Here is a 17019-nt window from a genome sequence, read left to right as displayed (position 1 = left end):
CCTGGAGCCTACTCCTCCATTCAGTTAGGTCATGGTTAATAGGTTTATATGTCAATTCTAGATTCCCGACTACCCTGGATAACCTTTGATTCCCTTGCCTGACAAGAATTTTTCTAGTTCTGCCTTGAAAATACTCAATGATCCTGCTTTCAATGCTTCATTAAGTAGAAAGTTCCAAAGTGTCTCATCTTCCAGAGAAAAATAATTCTCCTTTTCTCTGTCTTAATTTTAGAACATTGCAACTGACTCTGAACTCACCCGTAAGAGGAAACATCCTTTTTATGTTCATCTTGTTGAGGATCTTATGCACTCCGATAATGTTATACCTCACTCTTCAATAACTCCAGAGGAAATAAGCCCATTTCATCTTTCCTTATGTAAGGAGTCCAAAACTGTACACACTATTTGAGATGTGGTCTCACTAATGTGCTGCATAATTGAAGCATAACATATTTTTATTCATAATCTTTGATGTGATACCTTCCAAAAAACTTTCCAGAAATCAAGTGCAATATGTCTATAGACTCACCTTTATCCACAGCATATTTTGCTCCTTCCAAGTACATTAAGCATAATGAAACCATGCTGACTCTTCCCAAATAAAAAAAGCCAAACAACTGTAGACACTGGAAATCAAACAAAAACAGAAATTGCTACAAAAACTGGACAGGTCTGGAGCGTTTATGGAGAAAAAGCAGAGTTAATATTTTGGATTCTAGTGACTTTTCTCAATTTCCTTGAGTTTTTCTAAGTCCTCAGCTTTAACCTTTTAAATTATAGATTTCAATACCTCTCTCATGACAGATATCAAGCGAACTGGACTATGGTTTTGTACTTCCCTCCCTTCTTGAATGCAAGACTGATATTTGTTACTTTCCAGACTGATGGCACCTTTTCAGAATCTAGGGAATTTTGGAAAATTAACACAAGTACATTGTTCTACCTTATTATTCACCACTTGAACAGACTCTAGGATGAAATTCATCTGGATTCAGAGACTTGCCAGCCAAAGTTCCATTAGTTTGTTTAGTTTCACATCCCTAGTGATTGTTATTTCACTAAGTTCCTCTTCATTCCACTTCCAGATTTACAGCCATGAACAGAATTTTTTTGTATCCTCCATAATGAAGCCAAAAGCAAAATATTTGTTCATTTCTTCTACCATTTCCATGTTACCTACTATGAAGTCACCAATCTCACTCACTTTGGATACTCTTTTTTTTAAATATCTGCAGAAACTCTTGCTATCTGTTTTTACATTTTTAGCTAAATTACTGCCATACTCTAATTTTGTCTGTCTTATTAACATTTTTGTTATTCTCTGCTATTATTTATTCAGATCATCTGACCTGGCATTCACCTTTGCAGAACAAATGCTTTTTCCTTAAATTTATTGCCTTCCTTAACTCTGCTTAACTACAGGTCTTCTCTTTTAGAATTTTTCCTTACAGCTTATTCTAAACATTTTGAAACATTTTGTTAAAAGTCTACCACCGTATTTCTATTGATCTGTGCCCTAACCTAGTGTTCCAGTTCACATCAGCTAGCTCCGCTCTCATGGCCACGTAAAATACAAATTCTAGAACTGGAAGTAAAATTCAATTGTACTTTGGTTGCTGCAACTTAGGACTGTTTTTACTCTAAGATTGTTAATTAATCCTGCCAAATTATACAACACCAAGCCTATTATAACCAGCTCTCTGGTCGGTTCCAGTATGCGCTGCTCTAAATAACTATCTTGAAAATATTCCGTGGTCTTCTCATCCAGTCTATTACTGCCAATCTGCTTTTTACAATTTATATGTAAATTAAAGTCATGATTATTACTGTCCTTTTATCAAAAGCATACCATATTTTTTCTTGGTTACAGTTAGGGGACCTGTTGACCACCCCCACTAAGGACTTTTTTCCCCCTTCTATTCAACTCTGCTCAAACAGATTCTATGTCCTGATCTCCTAAGATTATCCCTAACTATTGCACGAATGCTATACTTGAATGACAATGCTACCCTACCATCTTCACCTGGCTTTACAACCCTCTTGAACCTCCACAACTACCTGATGAAGGAGTAGTGCTCCGAAAAAATCCAGCAAATTCTGGATTTGTTGCCTGACCAGTACGGCTAGGTTAGTTGATCTCAGATAACTACAGAGAGTCTGGGTTTTAATTGCTTTTCAATAATGTGTGCTGGAATGCATGTCAACATGGACTTCATGAGCAAATAGAAAGGAACTACACTATAATGCCACCCACCCTTTCCAAATAAAATGTATAGCCTCCTGACATCCACAGCCTGACCCGCCCTTATAAGGTGCATACTGTCAGGTGGCTGCTGGCAGTTCAAAACTTAATCTAGTATTCTTAGAGGAAAAGTAGCAGGATATACCATAGAAGCCCTACAGTGTGGAAACAGGCCATTTGGCACAACAAAATGTTGGAATTTCCAAACCAACCCTCCAAAGACATGTATCCCACCCAGAGCCATCCACTACATTTCCCATGACTAATGCAGCTAACCAACACATTCATGAACAATTTAGCATAGCCAATCCACCTAACCTGTACATCCTTGGACTGTGGGAGGAAACCAGAGCACCTAGAGGAAACCCACAGAGACAGGGAAAACATGCAAGCTCCACACAGACAGTCATCTGAGGCTGGAATCAAACACAGGTCGCTGGCACTATGCGGTAGTAGTGCTAAACACTGAGCCACCATGCTGCCCTTGGTCAGCTTGCAGAAGAAATGTGGAGGAGAATTAACTAAACTGGGATTAATTAATTTTAATTAGTCTGTCACAGACATGTCATCATTGGCCACAGGTTTTCCACTGTTGAGATTTCTGTTGGTGATATCTGTGGACATACTGCAAGGAATTGCTGTATTTTTAGTGTTTGTTCCCTTTAGCTGCCTCCTTTGACAATATTAAACTCCTAGTATGTACAGTAAATGCTCTCTGCACCTTGATCATTGGGGCTCAAGGCTTTACTTGAGAAATTCCAACATTTTAAGGTTTGGTGACAAGACAAAATAATTTGCATATATATATAGTGGTTTTGTCAAGATATCCCTTTGGATATCTTGTACAGATCACTTGTACAGCTGCTGATATACTTCTAAAGTGGAATCATTGTTTTAATGTAGAAAAATGCAGCAACCAATTCACATACAGCAAACACTAAACAATATAATAAATGCCAAGACTGTATTAGTGATGTGCTCAGATAAAGTTATTTTTTTGGCTAGGATGGCCTTATGGCCCTTCTTTAAAATGTAACGTGATTTCCTACACCCATTTGTCTCAACTCAAAGACAGCACAACCGACAGTTATTAAAGTGCCATGCTAGATTATGTGCCCAAATCTCTAGAATCCTATTTGAACCATAAACAATATGTAACACAAATTGCAATCCAAAATCAAAAATGACAGTTTATATCTTTACATGCCTCAGATGAAATATTACCTGTCAGCTTTATCTTCCTGTTCAGATAAGCAGTAAAGATCCCATGGTGTAGTTTAAAGAAAAAAAATGGAGTTTTCTTGCTTCCATGAACAACAATAGCTCTCAACCACAGCATTAGAAGATTAAAAAATAATTCAATTCATTGCTGTTTATGGAACTGAGCTAACAAAATGGTTACTACAAGTTGCTAGGTCACAGTAGTCTGCACTTCAACGTTATTTGTTATGCACCCTGGAGTACATTCTCTCTACATGTTTAAAGTTTTAAAAATAACCACTTTTAATTATTTTATCAATTAGAGATAAACTAATAATATTGAACAAGTATAAAGAATGAAACTACAAAATGGCAAACTGAAGTAATGTAGTAATTTAAACTCACTGAAGAATCACAAATCTGTTACTGAGTTAATGAAATTAAAACAAAATTATTCACTGCTTTCAACATTTGAAGAATGATTACTCTTAACAATTACTGGAAATAGCAGGTCATGCCACATCTGTGGAGTGTAATAGAACATTGAAACAGCATCTTGACCTGAAATGTCAGCTTTACTCCTTTACACAAATCCATCTGCCCTGCTAAGTATTCCCAGAAGTTTTATTTTTATTTCAAATTTCCAGCATTGCAGTATTTTGTTTTTACATTATCCAAGATGACTCACTTTGCTTTCAGCACTTGAATAGTAATCTCATCTTCATTTAGTGCCTTATAGTTTCGCCAGGAAACAGTTTGTTTCCATAAGTAGTTCGAGCCAAAGAAGGAGGAGATTAAACAGCACTAGGGTGCCTGCACTGGGATAGAAAGCTAAGGATGTTTGTCAGCTTAATTCATATATTTGGTAACCAAAAGAATAACAAGATCGCTACCATACTTACCCAAGATCTGATAAATCAATGTAAGTTATTTAATTTGAGTATTTGATTCACTAGTAGAATGAGGAGGGCTATTGTTGATCAGGTAGAATCCAAGCTGGCATTTGGGGTTGTGTTAGAATAGGTTTCTGTCACATACACACGTCACCTGTAAGCATACACTCTTTTCTGTCACACGATAAGTTCACAGTCCTAGGGAGTGTTGTTGAACAAAGAGACCTTGGAGTGCAGGTTCATAGCTCCTTGAAAGTGGAGTTGCAGGTAGATAGGATAGTAAGAAGGCGTTTGGTATGCTTTCCTTTATTGGTCAGAGTATTGAGTACAGGAGTTGGGAGGTCATGTTGCGGCTGTACAGGACATTGGTTAGGCCACTGTTGGAGTATTGCGTGCAATTCTGGTCTCCTTCCTATCGGAAAGATGTTGTGAAACTTGAAAGAGTTCAGAAAAGATTTACAAGCATGTTGCCAAGGTTGGAGGATTTGAGCTACAGGGAGAGGCTGAACAGGCTGGGGCTGTTTTCCCTGGAGCGTCGGAGGTTTAGGGGTGACCTTATAGAGGTTTACAAAATTATGAGGTGCATGGATAGGATAAATAGACAAAGTCTATTCCCTGGGGTCGGGGAGTCCAGAACGAGAGGGCATAGGTTTAGGGTGAGAGGGAAAAGATATAAAAGAGACCTAAGGGGCAACTTTTTCACGCAGAGGGTGGTACGTGTATGGAATGAGCTGCCAGAAGATGTGGTGGAGGCTGGTACAATTGCATCGTTTAAGAGGCATTTGGATGGGTATATGAGCAGGAAGGGTTTGGAGGGATATGGGCCGGGTGCTGGCAGGTGGGACTAGATTGGGTTGGGATATCTGGTCGGCATGGACAGGTTGGACCGAAGGGTCTGTTTCCATGCTGTACATCTCTATGACTCTGTGATTACAGAGCTAATTTTCATGAGTTAATCTACTCAAAGACTCCTTAATGCTTTTAAATGGATTAATAATTTCAACATTATTTGTTGCTTGTGAAGCGTTTGGTAAAATTAAAATGAATATACTTATAATTTGAAGATACGATCCACAGGGTAACTACAGAGCTAAGAGCATTTGCAGACTTGCGTTTAGTGTGATTTTAATAAACAAACATTTTTGTGACGGGATGGTTCTGTAAAAACATTTTTGAAATGGCAGCATGGATTTGAGCTTCAGTCAACCGGTCATTTTGCTAATCAGTTTATTCATGATGTTCCATTAAATTCAACAAAGAGGACCTTTCTGCAGGTTCACACTCACTAAGAACCCAGGTTGAATGATCTTTCTGGGTAAACCTTAAAAAATGATTTCTGAGCAAAAAACAAATGGCTATTTTGAACAATGATCACTGAAAGGTGAACTGGAATGCTTTGGGCTGCCAGTTGTACTATAATTGTTCCACCTGAATCTCAGTCTTCCTGATGGATCTCAAGATTTAACTGATTCATAAAAATTCATGTTAAAAGATATTGAGTTTAGATTGTGAACAAGTGAGTATGCAAAGTGTACCAAAGGAGTTCACTCTAACTGTGAGGCGATTTCTCTAATGGATGAGGAGCAGGGACTATTTGGGAGCAAAGCGATTTGGAAGTCTAATGAGGCTGGAATATAATGGGGAAGTTATGCTTTGGTTATTCTGTGGAATTTGGATCAGACCCTGTTCAGTGTCCTCCATTCCGTTTTGACCATTGTACCTCAGGAACAATGTATTGACGTCAGATAGAATGCATATTTGCCGGAATTATACCTGGGTTAAGAAGATTAAATTATGAGGGCATACATATAGATTGACCTTATACAGTAGTTTGACCTGACTGAGTGTAAGAAACATTATAAGCGGGTGATATGATACTTCAGAGAAACTATATCCTTGGTAAATCAAGAATGAAATAGATAACATAAAAATTTGACCCAGATAGAAAGTAAGGAGTAGGAGCAGCACAGTATTTAGCACTGCTGCCTCACAGCGCCAGGGACCCGGGTTTCATTCCAGCCTCAGATGACTCTCTGTGTCGAGTTTGCACATTCCCCCTGTATCTGCGTGGGTTTCCTCCCTCAATCCAGAGATGTGCAGGTTAGGTGAAGTAGCTGTGCTAAATTGACCATAGTGTTCAGGATGTGTAGGTTAGGTACATTAGTCAGGGGAAGTGTAGGGTAATAGGGTAGGAGAATGGCTCTGGGTAGGTTACTCTTCGGAGGGTCGGTGTGGACTTGTTGGGCCGAAGGGCCTGTTTCCACACTATAGGGATTCTATTATTCTATTTTTTCACAAAAAGAGTTGTGGAAATTTAGAATGCTATCCTCAATTATGCCAGAACAATTGTATCTTTCAAGACCGAGATCAACAGAGTTACATTAGGTAAGCGTATCAGGTGAAATAATGCAAAGGTGGAAAAATTATGTTGAAGTGTATGCCTTTGGGGACGAATTGCTTACTCCTTCCCCCCATGTACTTTGGACCTTTGTAAGAATGAATATATGGTATTGTGTAAATAACCCCTCTGATGAGGTAGGAGACCAAGAGACAGGGGAGTCGATTAGATTAGATTAGATTAGATTAGATTAGATTAGATTAGATTAGATTAGATTACTTACAGTATGGAAACACTGTTTCGGGAAACATCTACTCTCCTGCTCCTAAGATGCTGCCTGACCTGCAGTGCTCTTTCCAGCACAACACCTTTCAACTCTGACTCTCCAGCATCTGCAGTCCTCACTTTTTCCTAAGAGACAGGGGAGCTAAATGATGGCTTCACCAATGTAAAACCTAGTCGTGGAGAACTGTAAAGGTAAAGTCACCATAGTCCTAGAGGATCAAAGGCTTGATCTCTCATTAGACAGAGTGTAGATGTTTTAATCAGAGGGTGACCATGACTCAGGTGAGAGGAAAGGTTGAGATGGAGTGTCCTTCATGGTAACCTCATGATTCACTAAAAAACAGGATGGTGTCAGTGTATCAGTTGTGGGCTCCTCAGCCCATAGCTCATCTACTCTGTCCACTTTTTACTTTATTTTCAGTCTGTGCTTTTTCTTGATGTTTCCATTTGTTGTCTTATCTTTTTTAGCTTCTTTGGTGGTCTTCTCCCGGCCCGGACCCAGCGAAGAGGAAGCTTCTAGCCCAGCATGGCAGCATTCTCCTGTTGTAGCAGTCTCATCCCAGAGGAGTGGTCTTGGCTTTGCGTGGTGGTCTCCAGGTTGGGCAGTCTTGGCCTGGCGTGAAGGTCTGCTCAGTGTAGAGGTCTTCTTCAGCAGCACTTCCAGGTATTTCAGCATTGGTCATCTTAATTTACTTTCCCAAACTGAAATTGATCTGAGTTGAACTCTGCCTTAATTTTTACTTTTTTCTTCTTATCTATCACTTCTGTCATTAATACAGGTGCTGTGGTATGGTAACTTATAAAATCTTTACACTTTTTTTGTAAAAATACATGTGACAGTAAATTGCCATTTTATTTTATTTCAGAAACTAATTGTTGTTTGAACATGTCCACAAACCAGTAATCTCTCCAAAATCAGTCTAGCTAACACACACATAATGGTACCAGTGCTGAACACTCAAGACACTAAAAATTCAACTCTAAAAATATTTGGAAATCAGACCTGTAAAGGTGTCACCAAAACTCACAATCCAGTAAGAGACGGTTGAAGAATTCCAAAGCTGCTCCACAATAGACGTGGAGGCAGTTAGAGTGTGAAAATCAGCTTTCAACATCTTTCAAGACTTCAACTGCACGATAGTCTGTGATGAAAATTCTGAACCATCAATCACCAGTCAACACCATTACACATAGTGACCATAAGCTAGCACAGAAAAAAAGTGATTGTGGAGACTTAAAGGCAGAAATATGAGGCCGCATTGCAATTGCTGATAAATCTGAGGCAGATCTCAACTTCAAAAAGCAACATAGCAGGTGAGACAAACAGTCCATTAACAGAACAAGGCAATCGTGAAAAGTGAAGTCAAACCCTGGCTCAGGAACACTCAAGTGACCATACAGTTCCTCAAGCTCAGAAAAGTCAAAGAAACATTAGAAAATGAGGCACAATAGGGAAGGAAAATGCAAAATGCCATAAAGCCCTGCCAGCATTGTGACGTTATAAAGGCCCACTGACACAAACAGAGTCCGGCAACTGTTACAAAATGCTTTCTCAATAAAAGAATATGTCATTTCAGGATAATATTTCTGAGGTCAAACCTCTTTTCTTGTAGGTTCCAATTAAAAGGTCTTCATACAAGAGGTTGTAATGAAGTTGAATAATTTCCACCAGAAGATACACAAAATGTTTCCTTGGCTGGGATCAACAACTGCAATCTTATCATTCACATCAACGGACATACCACTAATATATCGACGACGCCTCGTGCTCTCACAAAGAAGTTGAACAGTTCATTAACTTTACCAACACCTTCGACCCCAACCTCAAATTCACCTGGACCATCTCAGAAACCTCTTCATCACCATCTCTGACAACCAAGTAACTGCAGGCATATGCTACAAGTCCACCGACTCCCACAGTTACCTAGACAACAACTCTTCCCACTCTACCTCCTGTAAAAACACCATCCCTTATTCCCAATTCCTCCGCCTCTGCCACATCTGTTCCCAGGATGACCAATTCCATCTCAGAAAGTCCCAGATAGCCTCCTTCTTCCACGATCGCAACTTCCTTCCCACGTGGTTGACGATGCCCTCCAGTGCATCTCCTCCACTTCACACACCATCGCCCTTGAACCTGACCCCTCCCAGCGCAACAAGGACAGAACCCCCCGGTCCTCACCATCCATCCCACCAACCTCCACCGCTTCCCCTACCTCCAAATGGACCCCACCACCAGAGATATACTTCCCTCCCCACCCCTATCAGCGCTCCAAAAAGACCATTCCCTCCTTGACTCCCTCATCAGATCCACATCCCTGCACCAGCCCACACTTCACTTCTAGCACCTTTCTCTGTCACCACAGGAAGCGCAAAATCTGCATCCAACCCTCACCTCCGTCCAAGGCCCCAAGGGATCCTTCCACATCCGTCAGAAATTTACTTGTACCTCTACCAATGTCATCTACTGCATCTGTTGCACCCGGTGTGGTCTCCTCTACATTGGGGAAACAGGACCCCTTCTTGTGGATCATTTCAGAAAACATCTCTGGGACACCTGCACCTAGCAAACCTACTACCCCCGTGGCTGAACACTTCAACTCCCCCTCCCACTCTGTCAAGGACATGCAGGTCTTGGACCTCCTCCACCGCCAAACCGTTACCACCCAACGCCTGAAGGAGGAATGCCTCATATTCCCCCTTGGGACTCTGCAACCAAACAAGATAAATGTGGATTTCAACAGTTTCCTCATTTCCTCTCCCAACATTATGCCAGTCCCAAGTCTCCAACTCGGCACTGCCCTCCAGACCTGTCCATCACACCCGCCTTAACCTATCACTATCTCCCTCACCTTCATCCACCTGTCACTTTCTCAGCTATCTTCCCCCCAACCCTACGCCCCCTCCCATTTATCTCTCAGCCCTGAACCACAAGCCTCACTCCTGATGAAGGGCTTATGCCAAAAAAGTCAATTCACCTGCTCCTTGGATGCTGCCTGACCTACTGTGCTTTTCCAGTACTACATTCTCGACCCCAATACCATCAATGTAAGCCCAGTCACACAATCCAGACTAAAAGTCAAGGAAAAGTCATTCACAATATTACCGTAGAGGGGAAACTAAATGCTGGAATTCTGTCTGTTAAGGAGAAGAACTTATATTGACCTGAGATAAACTTTGTCTTAATTTTTACTTTTTTCTTATCTATAACTTCTGTCATTAATAGGCACCTATCAGGAAAGTGGAAGGAGTTTATCAACAAGAATCCAGGTCAGACCTTAGAAATGACTCTCTGAAATGATTTGCTGTACTTGGAAAACTTAAGACCAATAATAGAATTGCATTGCAGTGCAATGTTAAACCTGTGTGTTTTATCACATCTGTGAAAGCACCACTCCCCTAATGAAATAGGTCCAAATGAGAGATGACCAGAATGAAATTCATCTCTCCTGCCACTAATATGCACTAAGATGTCATCCAGTCTAAGATATTATGATCTTGCATAGAATCATATTAGATATGATTCTATGCAAATTTTCCAATTGATTAAAATGACTCTCCCAAATAGAATAATGAAAATGGTTAGAAATGTTCATATCTCATTCAAATATACCTGCAAAAAACAATTGTTGGGACATCCAATTTTATGGACATGGTACTTTTGGACAACTTTGCTAAGCATTTGTCCACTGATGATTTCAGGTGAATGGTCCTTGTCATGGCTCCAGAACAGTTTCAGTTTCTAAACTCTTCACATTTTTGTTGACTTCACTCAATAAGGCCATGGTAAGGACCATTCACCAGGCTTCGTAATAACTTATACTGGATGACATCTTAGTTCATGGTGAATCCACTGACCGTAGGGTTAAAGCAGTATTAAACCATGTACAAAGAGATGGCCTGCCGCTTGATGGAAAAGTATGAATTCTCAGAAATCATAGAATCATAAACTCATAGAAAAGTAGAGGATAGAAAGGCCACTCCGCCCACCGTTCTGTGCCAGTTGATTCTAGCATCTAGTCTATGGCTTTTCAGGTTACAACAGTTCAGGGGCAGATCCAAGTTCCCTTTGAATGAGTTGAGGGATTTCACCTCAGCCACCAGACAGGGCAGTGAATGTCAGACACCAATCACCCTCTCCCACATGTTCCTGTAATCCTTCTTCAAATCATTCAAAACTGTGTCCTCTGCTAATTGACCTCTCCACGAGAAGAAAGAGATTTTCTTGACAATGCTAATCAAGCCCCTGATTTTTTACATCTCAGCCAAGTTACCCGTCAACTTCCTCCGTTCCATGTAAACAATGCTAGTCTATGCAATCTTTCCTCACACCTGCAATTTTCTAGCCCTATCTTTTAAATCGCCTCTAAACTCTGACCTGAATCATATTTATTTCCTGGAGAAATGTTTGGTAGCAATGGCATAATGATCATTCCACAAGTAAAGAGGCATTTGTGAATTCCCAATCCCTACTTTCATTCCAGATTTCCAATGATTCCTTGAAGCCAAAAGAGATGTCCAAACTGTCAGAGAATTGTTGAAGAAGACAGTTTTCGAACTGCATTGTTAACTTACAGGTCCAGTCTAAATTGGCACTGTCAGAACTGTTTTTTTAATTCAATCGCAGGACGAGGGTATCACTGGCTAGCCCAGCAATTATTGCTCATCCCTAAATGCCCAGAGGGAAGTTAAGAGTCAACCACATTGCTATGGGTCTGGAGTCACACCAGGGAAGGATGGCAGTTTCCTTCCCTAAAGCACATTAGTGAACCAGATGGGTTTTTCTGACAATGTTTGATGGATAGAATGCCCTAATTAACTTCCCATCTGCCCAAAAGACTGCTTCCTGGGCTAGAAGTCAGGATTGTCAAAGAGTTCAAGAATGAGTGTTGTCCGACTGAAAACAACAGACTTACAGCTCTAACCTGAAGTCACATACCAGCAACATAACCAGCTTGAGAGAAGGAGGAAGGATGTGGGCAAGGGATTAAAGTGGGCAAAGAATAATAGTCCTGAGAGATAATAATCAGTAGACCTCTTCAGAAAGTTCCAGACTTAGAAACTGAAGGAATTTTTTTTAACCAAAGGAGGACAATCAGTCTTATATTTGGATGAGCCAGACATTAATTCAGAAGTTAGATACTGCAAATCTTAATGAAGGCCATCCATTTTCAGAGACAGGAATTCTGGGAGACTTGACTTATCATCGAAGTTTGACAGAACATGATCAGGGAGCATTGTAAAGCCTCCCGAGATATTAATTCTGTGATGGTGGGACTGGGTGGAGTTGGGGGAGTATATAAATATGGTGGAGGACATATAGTTTTAGGATTTGTAAGAGTTAATGTGTAGGATTGTGTAAAAAAACACCTCCCAAAATGATGAGGTAGGAGTACCCATGATTGAGAGATGAAGGAGGATGATCATACACTAAAAGGTGTGAAACGTTATCATGTAAGGCTGTTTATAGTTCAGTGTAAAAAAAGTTATTGTTTGAACATACCTTTGACTCAGTACTCATTTCAATGCTCGACTAACCAAAATACATAATTCATTATGGCAACAATATTGGGAGGAATAGGTCTACCTGTTCTTAAAATTAGTTGTAACATCTAATGTATGCCATTTCATTTACACAGACCTTGGACAACAATCACTGAGATTAATAAATTGAATCAAAGTGTGTTGACTGCTTATAAAGTACAAAACACCAAGGACTATTGTGATCTGACCTGTACATCAATACTGCCAGTTGGTATTGTTCAGTTACCTGAAGTCATTACAGCAATTGGCCTCACAGGGAGAGAAAAGAACATCATCAACCATTCATTTCTTCTGATTGCTGACTCTCCAGTAAGAGTCATTTACTTCAGGAACATTGGAAATAAAGAAAAGGATATTCTGGGAAAAATAAGTTTTGTTTGGCAAGTTTCTTTTCTCTGTTATTTGTGGTATATCCAACAATTAATCCAAATATCTGTAGGAGGTGATGCATTCATTGCAACAAGTATTCTATCTTCTCAATGTTTTGAGCTAGTATCTCAGTACTAGCTAACACAATCAGCATAGACCTAGCCTTCCTGTTTTCTATTGATTCCTAACTAGAGAATAGGTCTGCAGTTGCTTCACCCAAGTGTCTATATTTGAGCTCAGAGCTTGAGAATCAACAGCCCATGTGAGCATAAAAGAGCTACAAAGCAGTTTTTGAGCTTGTCTTCATCACTAACACACATTTGCCATGAAAAGTTTTTGACAAAAACCAGGACAAGCGAACGTTAGCTGATTTGGTTTCTCCCTGTGGGGCAGTAGCAATGACTTCAGATAGCTCAGTATTAATAGGCATCGGCTGACAATGTTGATGTACAGGACTTACCACAATGGTCCTTTCTGCTAATGGATGGAATTCAGGGCTCAATACACTCTAAGCAGGAATTCAATCAAGAACGTAAACATCTGCCTACAGACTGTGGTAGTTAAGAAGATTATCATAGCAGCAGAGCTGAAAGAAACTTGAACAGTGCATGGGATAGTAAAGGGGGTCAGAGTGAGAGGAGTAAAAGAGATTATCATGAGATGTCAGAGAATAGGCGATCATGGAAGGAGAAAAGAAAGGTGGATAGAGGCTGCACTGAAGTGAATGGGAAAAGAAAATGATGGCAGAGATATAAATTGCATCGCAGGGATAGGGAAGTAAGTGGCAAAGAATATAATTAGGATGGGAGATTGGATGACAATGAAGTAAAGTGGGAAGTATAATTGGAAGCACTGAAGGGAGAATGGAAAGCAATAAAGAAGAAAGCAAAAGAGACTAATGCTGGGAGCAATGCATTGAGGGGAAGAGAGGAGATGCTAAAAAGTAAAGCTTGGGATTGCAGGAGGAAGGAGGAAATGGCCAGTATTAGCTAAAAGTAGGTAGAGAGGAAAAGTACCAGAATTATTTGAGATTCACCGGGGTGCAACAATTGAATTGAATTTATTGAGTTGTCAACTTTTAATAGGGAGGAAATTGAATGCTGCTACTTGATCTGGGAAGATTGGATGAGTAGACAATGTTTTGGAAAGGATCTAGAGCAGGATGGCACTTACTGTCTCTGTAAACTGGGTCTGGAATAGGTAAAGTGCTTCTGTGAACTGAGGTGGGAATGGACCTGGGCTAGTAAGTGGTGAGATTACGTTAGAAAAAGTGAAGGTCTCATTGTTCTGTTGAGAAACAGAAGTGATAATTTCATCCAAACCTTTCCAGCTTTAGATTACCCTCCAAATATAGTTTTCCTTCAACTTTTGTGAAGGTTAAAAACCTAATGTTTAATCAGCATGTGCAGTTTTTAAACTAAAAAAAATTCCAACATAGCATTTGTTTCATTTGTCATAGAATTACATTATCAGTTTCACTCCTTCAATGTTTGGGTTACATCACCTTGATTTCAGGAGAGTTTCTTTTTGTCCAAAACAAATTGACAAATGTTGTGCATAAGTACAGATTAAGTTACAAAGCATTTTTTTTTGCTCATGTCATAAGCAAATAAGAGGTCCATTCTTGAGCTGTCAGCATTTTGAATTCTGTGCCAGTCTTTTAGAGCTGTTGTTAATTTTTAAATTTGACTTTTATGATAATTGGCTACCTCTCATTTTCGCATCCAGCCATTACCTATTACAGAACTCTTTAGTTATCTCATTTAACATCTTGTAATTGTTTAATTTCTCAATTGCAGTGTCATATAAAATCAGAGGCTGGCTTGCAGTAATTCAGTATTTGTTTCAATTCAGGACATTAACCTGACATCATATCTAAACACAGGAATGTCGCACCCTGGTATACATTTCAACGAATACCTTTAGTCGTATTGAGTATTGATTCTTAAATGAAAATGACTTGCAATTTAACTTAAAAAAAGGAAATAAAACCTCAGTTTACATTGCTATCTCAGATTAAATCAGCATTGCCTGTAAATCAAGATTATGTTTCTTGGGGAACAGTATAGTCTCATTAGTTTCATCATTCAATCTTGTCATCTGTGGGAACATGCAGCATACTCATTAAATTTATCATTGTACTTTGGCATGACACCGCACACTCATTCTATCTGTCATCACTCTTTACCAGCTGCGATGCAATTTGTGTTTTAATATGTGTCATCTCACCTTACCGTCAGCAGGAACACACTACACAATCACTACATTTATCATTGCACCTCACATTGGAGATTTTAATATCAACCTGAGGGAAGAACATCACAATGTTGTATCAATTGTCTTACTTTACCGCTTGGTTAAATATGGTGCAGACTGATGCTCAACATCTCAAATTACCATCAGGACACATAGGAAGACAGTAGGAAAAGAAGTAGGCCATTGACTCACTGAAATGTCATTCTACATGATCATGCCAGATCTTGAATTTCAATTCAACTTTCTGATATGATCCTGGATATCTCTTTATTCTCTTTGCATCCAGAAATCTGTGGATCTTAACCTTATACTTACTCAATACTGAGTATCCACATTTCTCTGGGATGGAGAATTCCTAAATTACCAAACTGCCCCAGTGGGAAAAAATTGTCTTAATCCCAATGCAGAGCCTTATAGGAGTCTTAGCAACGTGAGCTTTGGTGAGGTTTGTGGCAGAACGCAGTATCATGTGCGGCAAGGACCTTCTCAACATCAGGAGTAACTCATGGCATTTTTCACAAATGCTGAGGCAAGATTCTTGTGAGGCAGTGCCGAGTTGTCAATGAATGCTCAGTATTGACGGTGAAAAACTTTGTTAATGAGACAATTTGCCTCATTAATACTTAGCTTTCCATCTTCCCAAATGAGCTCAGTGTTGGGAAGATTTGACAATGAAACCAGAGCAAGCATGTGGAGTTTTCAGCTCACTGTTTACTCCAAAATACCTCTATGTTAGTCATCGGGCACTGATATTTCAGGGCACACTCCATGGGCACCAGATACATGCACCCACATTCACCAACATTGGTATCATTGCCCCTCAGAATCCTCATGGAACATTTCTAATTCATTTACAGGATTCTTCTGCACTTCAGTGCTGTACAAGTAACTCTTATGTAGAGCTGCAGCAAGGACGCTGTGCACTCAGGAACACACCCAACTCATGGACTAGACTAGGGCTGCATCTCGGGCTGCTCGATTGCTCTCCTATTACTCACTCAATTTGGAGTCTACTTTGATGTTCATAGTGTCAATGCCTTCCATCGCCTTGCCATTTTGCAGTTTTCATCCTCAGCCCAGAGACACCAGGCTTTTATTACAGTGTATTGTCATGCCATTTAGTCATAGAGTCACATAGCTTGGAAACCCTTCAGTCCAACTCAATTGCACAGATCAGAAGTCCCAATCTGACCGAGCCCCATTTGCCAGAATTTGGCCCAAATCCTTCTAAATCCTTCCTATTCATATACCCATTCAGATGCCTTTTAAATGTTGTAATTGTACCAGCCTCCACCACTTCCTGTGGCAGCTCATTCCATATGTGAACCACCCTCCTCATGAAAATGTTACCTCTCATGTCCTTTTTAAATCTTTCCCCACTCACCTTAAACATATGTCCTCTAGTTTTGGACTTGCTACCCTCGAGAAAAGACCTTGGTTATTCACCCTGTCCGTGCCTCTCATGATTTTATAAACCTTTATAAGGTCACCCCTCAGCCTCCAACGCTCCAGGGGAAAAAGCCCCAGCCTATTTAGTCTCTCAACTTGTCTGCCATTTTCTGGTTCCATCTTATTTCCATAGCCTCATTTTCCAAGGGTCAATGTTCACTTTGGCCTCTTTATTTGATTATGTTTGAAGAAGCTCTTGCTGTTCACCTTGATATTACTTATAAGTTTACTATCAAAGTTTATCTTGTTTTTGGTCATGTTTTGTTGGTTTTTAAAACTTTCTCAGTCCTCTGTCTTACTACAAATCTTTGACAAATTGTATGTTTTTGTGTTTCAATTTGATACTATCCTGAATCTTGCTGGCCAACAAGTTTCTGTCCAAAGGGACTGCATTTTTATAATGATTTCTGACATAATTTCGGGGCAGTACAGTGCCTCAGTGC

The 17019-nt window shown here is 39.9% G+C and overlaps 1 protein-coding gene across 1 annotated transcript in view; it reads left to right on the top strand.

The window, feature by feature from the left end:
* The first annotated feature begins 4272 nt into the window (after window positions 1-4272).
* LOC148148354 (uncharacterized) overlaps window positions 4273-17019 on the top strand; it is a 58432-nt gene continuing 45685 nt past the window's right edge. The window contains exons 1-3 of the mRNA XM_087993801.1: window positions 4273-4364; window positions 7427-7622; window positions 10185-10228. Coding sequence (XP_087849927.1) covers window positions 4280-4364; window positions 7427-7622; window positions 10185-10228 — 325 coding nt within the window. The 5' untranslated portion in view covers window positions 4273-4279. The remainder of the gene's footprint in view (window positions 4365-7426; window positions 7623-10184; window positions 10229-17019) is intronic.

This window comes from Chiloscyllium plagiosum, unplaced genomic scaffold, assembly GCF_037043375.1.
Source record: "Chiloscyllium plagiosum isolate Xiang-an unplaced genomic scaffold, Cpla_swu_hap1 HiC_scaffold_13, whole genome shotgun sequence".
NCBI lineage: Eukaryota > Metazoa > Chordata > Chondrichthyes > Orectolobiformes > Hemiscylliidae > Chiloscyllium > Chiloscyllium plagiosum.
The sequence above is the reverse complement of the archived record's forward strand: the minus strand, read 5'-3'. Positions and strand labels throughout refer to the sequence as shown.